We start from the raw sequence: 8396 nt of genomic DNA on the forward strand, positions 1-8396 counted from the left end.
ATCGTCAAACTGTAAAGAACGGGTACAAGTATATCACGATGCTAGGGGAGGAGAAGCGCATTTCACCAGACAGCCAAAGATGGCGTGCAGACAACCATTTAAGTGACGATTGCTATAAACAAAGTTGCCATAGTTTATTATGAGGAGGATAATTGAATGTTGAGCCTTTACTCAGTATAAACTAGTACCACTGTGTTAGTCATCGTGGGGTTCTGATTGTGGTTTCTAAATCACCGTGGGGTTATGCCTACATGGCAGGCACTCATGTTAAACCATCAGGACCTACATGAAAAGCATAGCGGTTCAACCAAGCCTATGTTCACCTGCTGTCGGTTCCCAGGATAAGGTTCCTATCCCCTCCTCGATTTTCCAAGAAGAGTGTAGTCCTCCTCTCAAGGGTCGTCCTAAGTTAGTGTGGCGTGACCTATAATAACTTTGTTGCCTTTCCTTAAAGTGTAACCTACCCACTGCCATTTTTGCTTTCTCAATACGTCTATGGAAGTCTAGCTCATAGTGTTCATCATTGTGTTCATCCCTATCTTAGACTCAAATACCCGCATCCTACTATCATCATCATCAACATTATCAACAGCGCAACAACCGGTATCCGGTGTAGGCCTGCCTTAATAATGAACTGTAGACACCCCGATTTTACGCCGAGGTCCATAAGTCCGATATCCTCAAAAGTTTTCTGGCATTCTAACCCACGCCATCGCTCCATCTTAGGCAGGGTCTGCCTCGTTTCTTTTTCTACCATAGACATTGCCTTTATAGACTTTCCGAGTGGGATCATCCTCATCAATACGGATTAGGTGACCCACCAACCGCAACCTATTGAGCCGTATTTTACCCACGACCAGACGGTGCTATTGCTCATAGATTTCGTCGTTATGTAGGCTATGGAATCGTGCATCCTCATGAAGGGGGACAACAATTCTTCAAAAGATTCTTCTCTCGAAGGCGACCAACAACTCGCAATTTTTTTTCCTAAGAATCCAGGTCTCCGCAGAATACATAAGGACTAGCATGATCATAGTCTTGTTCAGTAAAAGCTTTGGTGAGGCGTTTCGAGCGAAATAGTTTTTGTAAGCTGAAACAGACTCTGTTGGTAGCAAACAACAGTGCGCGGATTTCATCGTCATAGCTGTTATCGGTTGTGATTTTCTACCCTAGGTAGGGAAAATTTTCAACGGTCTCAAAGTTGCAGTCTCCTATCTCATCGTTTTCGTTTGAGCAGTGCGATTCGATGTTGGTGGTTCTTTGGTTTTTGGCACTGACGTTGCCACCTTTTTCGCCTTCATTAATGTGCAAGATCTCGCGACGCCTGCTCGATCTGGATGAAGGCAGACTGTACATCTCGGCTTGTGCTTCCCATGATGTCGATATCGCCAGCGTAGGCCAGTAGTTGGGTGAATTTGAAGAGGATGGTGCCCTTTGCATTTATATCTGCATCTGCATAAAGAAGATGCATGATAGGCCATCCCCTTATCTTAGACCGTTGTTGATGTTGAATGGTCTTGAGAATGATCTTCTTGCTGAAATTCTGAACAGTTGCTGATTTGCCTGGAGTAATGCCTCTTGGGTATGGGCCAATGATTTTCTGGGCGTGTGGGGCTATTCGACCTTGCAAGATATTGGAGAATATCTTATAGAGGATACTCAGCAACGTGATACCTCTGTAATTGCTGCACTGCGTGATATCCCCCTTTTTATGTATAAAACAGATAATGCCTGTTTGCTAGTCGTCAGGCATCGATTCGCTGTCCCACACCTTGAGTACAATTGGTATAACTGGTCGATCCATATTAACCAATTCGGCTGCAATTCCATCGGTTCCTGGCGACTTATGATTCTTAAGCCGGTGGATTACGCGGATTGTTTCTTGTAGGCTTGGTGGTGGCAGCATTTGTCCGTTGTCTCAGTTGGCGGGACTTCCAACTTGGCGATGTTTTGGTTGTTGAGCAGTTATCAAAGTGCTAAACTCGTCGCCCCAATATGTCCATTCTGTCGGAAATCAGATTTCCGTCTTTGTCTCGCCCGGATGAGCATCGAGATGTATAAGGCTTCATCCTGCTGACTTGTTGGTAAAACTTCCGCCTTCTGCGCCTGGTGCGGTTGCTTCCTGTACTTTTCGAGTTCACAGACCTGTTGGTTCTCCCAGGCTTCCTTTTTCCCTCTATGAAGTCGCTTCTCCGCTCGACGGATTTCATGATAAGTCTCTGCGCGTGCCCGCGTTCTTTGAGAATGCAGCATTACTCGGTATTCAGCATTCTTCCGTTCCGTTGCTAGCTAACGTTCATCGTCAAATCAGCCGTTCCGACTTTTCTTCCAGCTGATAACGCTCTTCAGGTGGTTGTGAAGGTTACTTGTTGATGATTCATCTCAAGGACATCTGTTAACTGTTGCGGCATTTATTTCTCCCTTATGGGTGTTACGGAGGGCTGTGTTATGAATGGCTTCAGTATTCACTCTCCCCTGATTATTAGAGGGGATTGTATGTGGTGTTGTAATTCGAGCCCGGAGCACTATGCCAACGAAATAGTGATCAGAGTCTATATTGGCCCACCTATATGTTCTGACATTCATCAATACTGAGAGGTGGCGGTGTTCAATCAGCACGTGGTCAGTTTGGTTGAAAATGGTCCCGTCTGGAGAGTTCCACGTATGTATCCTGTAATGGAGGTGTGAATTGGTGAAGACTTTTATTTTTTAGTGGCATTGGTGCTCACAGTGAAAATATTGGCACGGAACAACTTCGAATTAATTAATAATGTTGAGATAGTTTCGTTTCCAGCTTCTAGCTTACCGCCTGCGTAGCATTAATTGTGTGGGCAATGAAACTGAGGCATATTCTGATCAAAAACTCAGACTGTGATGGTGCTCCTACACCACAAAGAAGTGAACAGAAGACAAACGAATGAAACTGAATTGTACTGTACATTTGTATGGGAATGATTCAAAAAGTTACTCGCATCAGAAAGGCGTGAGTTTTGTAATCACTGTATGAATTGGACGGGCCGCGGGTATGCAAACTGTTAGTTTCTCACAGGACATGGCCGGCTATTGCAGGCAGTACCAACACCACTTGGAATTGCGTAAATTTCAAATCTTTCCAGATACTGTAGCATGACGGGGGGCCGGACCGATATTCTATTGCCTCACATCTTGGATACGGTGAAGTCAAATATGTAGATGCTCTGAGGATATTGTTAGGCAGGTGAATAATGGGGGAATAACGCCAAGTTCACCCTATTAAGTAATACTCACACAATAGTCCCGAGAGGCAGGATCGAATATACTAAGATAGCTGTGAGAACCATGCTTTCCACAGGTATCGACTCTAGTTCCCATATGAGCTCGAACTGAAGTGGACGTGTCTTCCAAAGATTTTCCGCTTTCGCTTTAAAAAAGGCCGTTATTTTCCCATGTGTTTGTGTTCATCTTATATGAGAAACTCTCTATGCACGCTTTTCCATTCGTACATAGTTAAGTATACAAAATATTCCGTCATATTTTGCGAAAGTCCAAGATACAAATACATATCAACGACATAAACGCTGTGTTCATCCGCATGCCGGTGCATACATAATATATAATGTGCGCATCTAAATTAATCAAGCGCATCTTCACACATTTCCATTTTACTCCATGCACAAAAGCATACGCATATATGTTATGTACGTAAATTGAAAGCTGCTGATACCCACGTACACACATGTCTGTGGCGCGGCAGGATCGTTTGCGAATACCAGCGAACAGATGACGTCACCGGTGCTCTGCACTCAGTTTAGACCTCGCCACAGGACTGAAGAGCAGAGTGCCACGAAGGGGACGGCAAATGTCATTATTAAAAAGAGAAATTAATTTAAAAAAAAACTTCTGTCTACGTCTGCGACTCCTAGTTGTAATTAATTACTTAAAGTTTATAACAAACTAATTATATTGAATTAAATTAATTGATCTGATATTCTAATCAATAATAAGTACCACTATTATACATTATAAGGATTTCTATCGGGATTTTATGATGTCTTGTTTTATCAGAGGGAGATCTTGATGGTGTGTCCTTTCCTAAGTGAAACCTATAAATAAAAAACAACTGTAATTGATCAAGAGTATATAAGTGCTCAAATGTCTATTATATTGGTTACTACCCGCAAGCTTTATTAGAAAATAGCTAAAAAAAAGCCAACAAAGGAAAACTAAAACATCCCCAGGGACCTCACCGTTGATTAAAGTTCACTTTAAATGATCATGACGTCATGCACGTCTTAACATGCAATAAGTTTACCTGAAATGCGAAATTTTTACCTATGCTGATGTAACATTTTGTACTTCTGGGACGAATTTAAGGGGGGTTTTCCGGTAAATTTGTAGAACATGGTGATATATTATCCGCAACTTTATTTGTGCAGAAATCCAAACGGGATGTATTTTAAGATTTTCACCCAGTGTCAGAAATAAGTACAAAAGTACTAATCGAGCCTTTTCATTTGATATCCCACATGACCGTATACTGTAAAAAAATTCAAACCCGCCTTTTACAGGTATCGGTAGCCCCCCCCCCCCCCCCCCCCCCCCTCCTTCAAACTGAACACAAAATGACACCATTCACTGTATGTAATTTTAATAAGGTTTTGTTTCACACAAAACCTTAAAAACATTCCAGGGTACCATAAAATGCTGTATAGTATTATCCACGTACGCACTTTTTATTTAATCACAAGGAAGGAATTATAAATAATGATTTTTATAATAGTTTGTTAGTCGCTGCTCTAGAATGTAGGTTGCTTGTAGCGATAACCGTCTTCACCAAAGGTGTGAGCGGGTTTGGGTTCTTCGTTACGAGCTTGACCACCCTGACCTAGGGCTTCATCTTGACTTGTGGCTTGCGGACCCTGATTCAAATTAGCAGCTGATTCAATGGTTACTGCGTCGTGACCTTGCTGCTCAGAACCAGGCCCTTCATTACTAACACCGGATTCTGCCTTTGCACCAGCTTGCTCTGAGGCTGGAAGGTATTTCTTGGCAGGAAGTTCAGATACATCAGCGTACACTATGGCGAACAATGCAACAAGAACGATGACAAGTTTCTAAAAGAAAAAGTTGGAATAGAAGTGCCCAAATTATAAGAATTTATTTCGCCCTTACCATTTTGAGTAGATTGGATGATTCCTAAGAGACACGAAAATCGAATGATCCATGTAATTACATTTCGCAATATTTATACACGTTTTATTCAACAGTTTTCAATTATTAGCTTGTGCGTACATTGTGCAATCGAAGGTTGAAGGCCGGCGCTGAAGATTTTCAATGTTAAGTGGTAGCGTGTGTAACACCGTTAAAGAGGAATTCGCAGCAGTTGCGAAGCAACAAGATTCTTTGGAAAAAACTTTGTTCATAAAGAAAGCGGAACCAATCGCGCCGTTGGATGCTGCGTTTCAAGATTCTAATTATTCCTATCTTACAATTATTTTGTCTACAATCTTATGCGCGGCAGGTGCATTTTGCATAGTGCCAAGTGGAATTATTATTACCAAAGTACGAGCACATGACTAGCACTTTGAAATCATGTGAATATAAAAATATAATTGCTTCATTTAATGTCAACCTATCACCAGTGAATACAGTTTTGTTTCATGTCCATACGTTTCAAATATAATTGTAGCACTTTATCCACAGTTTTGGTAGCAATATTTTTTGATTCCAATCAAAGTGAGATAATCTGTGCACAATACTAAAATTTGTTACAATTTATTTATTGGGTTTATTTCGTTTTGTTTGTTTTGCAAACAAAACCTTAATAAAATCGGTTCAATGTCTGTCTGTCTGCCCGTCTGTCTGTCTATCTATTTGTCTGTCCTTTTTTTTTTTGATGAGGTGGAAATCTTCAAAAGACACTGGCCTGGACACGCCAGCGTGTGGGATTCTTACCCACTAAAACCACCGTCGACTCACCCCAAGCCCCTTAGAACCACCGTACGGTATTACATCACGGGGCGGAGTCAGGTCATTTTAGCTTGTTCCCCTTTCGTCTGTACGCGGCGTACGTAACCGCGCTTTTCTAGTCTCCTCTGCCTTTCGCAGTTTGCTCTGGATAGATACGACCATGGAGTTGATCGCATTCCAGTCTTCCTGACATGCTAACATTCTTCGCACTAGATTCTCTGGTACGAGCACCTCTCCTAGAGTCTCCTCTAGGTTCTTCCTTTCCTCCACAAACCTTGAACAGTGGAAGAATACATGCTCTGGGTCCTCTGGGGCTCCATCGCGGTTTGGACAATTGGGTGAGGTATCTAGTTAAAACCTGAACAGGTACTGGCGATATCCTCCATGCTCCGTGAAAAACTGAGTAAGATTACAATTAATCTCACCGTGCCGTCTCTCAAACCAATCCTTGATGGTAGGGATGAGCCTGTATGTCCGCCGACCCTTTGCCGAGCATTCCCAACGTTCTTACCATCTATTTAGAGATCTTTCCCTTTCGGGGATCTTCGTCTGCGATAAAGGAGAGGTAGACTTCGCATAATATATATTCGTCTCTGCCGAGATGTCAATGGGCATCATTCCAGAGATGACGAATGCTGCATCATCTGAGACAGTCCTCAATGCCGAGCACACCCTTAGGGCTGTTTTTCTGTAGACTGAACTCAATTTGTTATCGTTAAATGTAACCTGCAATGCCTTTCCCCAAACTGGAGCTGCATAGAGCAGAATCGAACTCACTATCCTAACTATAAGCAGCCTGGAAGCATGCCGTAGCCCTCCCACGTTCGGCATCATCGTTGCCAGCACCACACTTGCAGTGGATGCTCTATCATAAACATACGGCACGTGTTGCTTATAGCTAAGCTTCCTGTCTATCATCTCTCCCAAGTATTTGATCGCAGGCTTAGAAGTGATGATATGATTCCCAGTTTGAATACTGGAAAAATTTGGTGTTTGGTGATGAGGACCGCTTCTATTTTTTCCTCCGGAAGTGCCAAACCAGAGCTCTTAACCCAACTTTTAATAGCACCGATTGCCTCCCTTGAGTATAACTCAGCATCTTCGAGATGCTTTGCGACAATAGCCAGCGCTATATCGTCAGCGTAACCCACCACTGTGGCTTCCTCCGGAAGGGGGAGATTAAGTACATCGTTGTACATGATGTTCCATAGTAGTGGGCCCAATACGGAGCCTTGCGGAACACCCGCGGAAACAACGTACTCCTGGGGTCCGTCATCAGTGTCATACCAGAGCTTCCTTTCAGTTAAATAACGATCGACGATAGCAACGGGATAGGCGGGAATACCAACCTTCGCTAGAGATTTCGATATTAGATTCCAGTTTGCCGAATTGAATGCATTTCTCACATCCAGGGTTACTCATCGTCATCATCAACAACGCAACAACCGCTATTCTTAATAAGGAACTCCGGACATCCCGGTTTTGCGCCGAGGTCCACCTAGTCCATATCCCTAAAAGCTGTCTAGCGTCCTGGCCTACGCCATCGCTCCATCTTAGGCAGGGTCTGTCTTGTCTTCTTTTTCTGCCATAGATATTGCCCGTATAGACTTTCCGGGTGGGATCGTCCTCATCCATACGGATTAGGTGACCCGCCTACCGTAACCTATTGAGCCTGATTTTATCCACATCCAGGGTTACTACCACGTAATATTTGCTAGTACTTCCCTTTCCATGGATTGCATCTTCGGTCAAGCCAGTAATCATTTTGATGGCATCAATGGTTGATCTGGCTTTACGGAACCCATACTGCCGATCTGAGAGACCTCCCTGGCTCTCAACAATCGGGAGTAATCTATTATAGATTGCTCGCTCAAACATTTGCCCCACAATGTCCAAAAGACCAATAGGTCTGTAGGAGGTTGGATCACCTGGAGGTTTGCCAGCCTTAGGCAGTAGCATCAACTTCTGTCGTTTCCATGATAGAGGGGGGATATTTCCTCGAACATGCACGCTTCGAACAACTCAGCGAACATGTCCGGTCTGGATTTCACGACAAGTTTAAGGGCCTTATTCGGCACGCCGTCCAGACCCGGAGCTTTGTTATCTCCTATCCTAGCGCAGATCTCCAGCAGCTCGTCACTGGTGACTACCGTCGCATTCAGAGGTCGCTGGAAGCTGTCTATGCCCTTCTCTAGCTAGGGGAATAACCAGTGGATAATTTTTAGCAAGAGTGAAGGGCACGTGTTCTGCGAAAATGATCGGCCTCTGAATTGCCCCATCAAGATTCTATAGGCGCTCCCTCACGGGGTTACGTCCGAACAGAGCTCCTTAAAGCTTTCTCTCTTGCTCCGTTGGATGTCGATTCTGCCTACCGCTCTCTGAGCCGCTGGCTCGGTGGCAGGCTGATTGAAGGCTGGCCAGTTCAGCATTCCACCAGTAGTTTGGTC

At 43.8% G+C, this 8396-nt stretch overlaps 1 protein-coding gene across 1 annotated transcript; it reads right to left on the bottom strand.

Annotated features, from left to right (window-relative positions):
* Positions 1-4686: 4686 nt before the first annotated feature.
* LOC119649394 lies at positions 4687-5312 on the bottom strand. Its single transcript, XM_038051515.1, has 2 exons — positions 5152-5312; positions 4687-5093 (listed from the first exon to the last, which is right to left on the bottom strand). The coding sequence occupies exons 1-2, from the start codon at positions 5152-5154 to the stop codon at positions 4776-4778; spliced, it is 321 nt and encodes a 106-aa protein (XP_037907443.1). The 5' UTR covers positions 5155-5312; the 3' UTR covers positions 4687-4775.
* Between the last annotated feature and the right edge of the window lie 3084 nt (positions 5313-8396).

Source organism: Hermetia illucens, chromosome 2 (genome assembly GCF_905115235.1).
Source record: "Hermetia illucens chromosome 2, iHerIll2.2.curated.20191125, whole genome shotgun sequence".
Classification (NCBI taxonomy): Eukaryota; Metazoa; Arthropoda; class Insecta; order Diptera; family Stratiomyidae; genus Hermetia; species Hermetia illucens.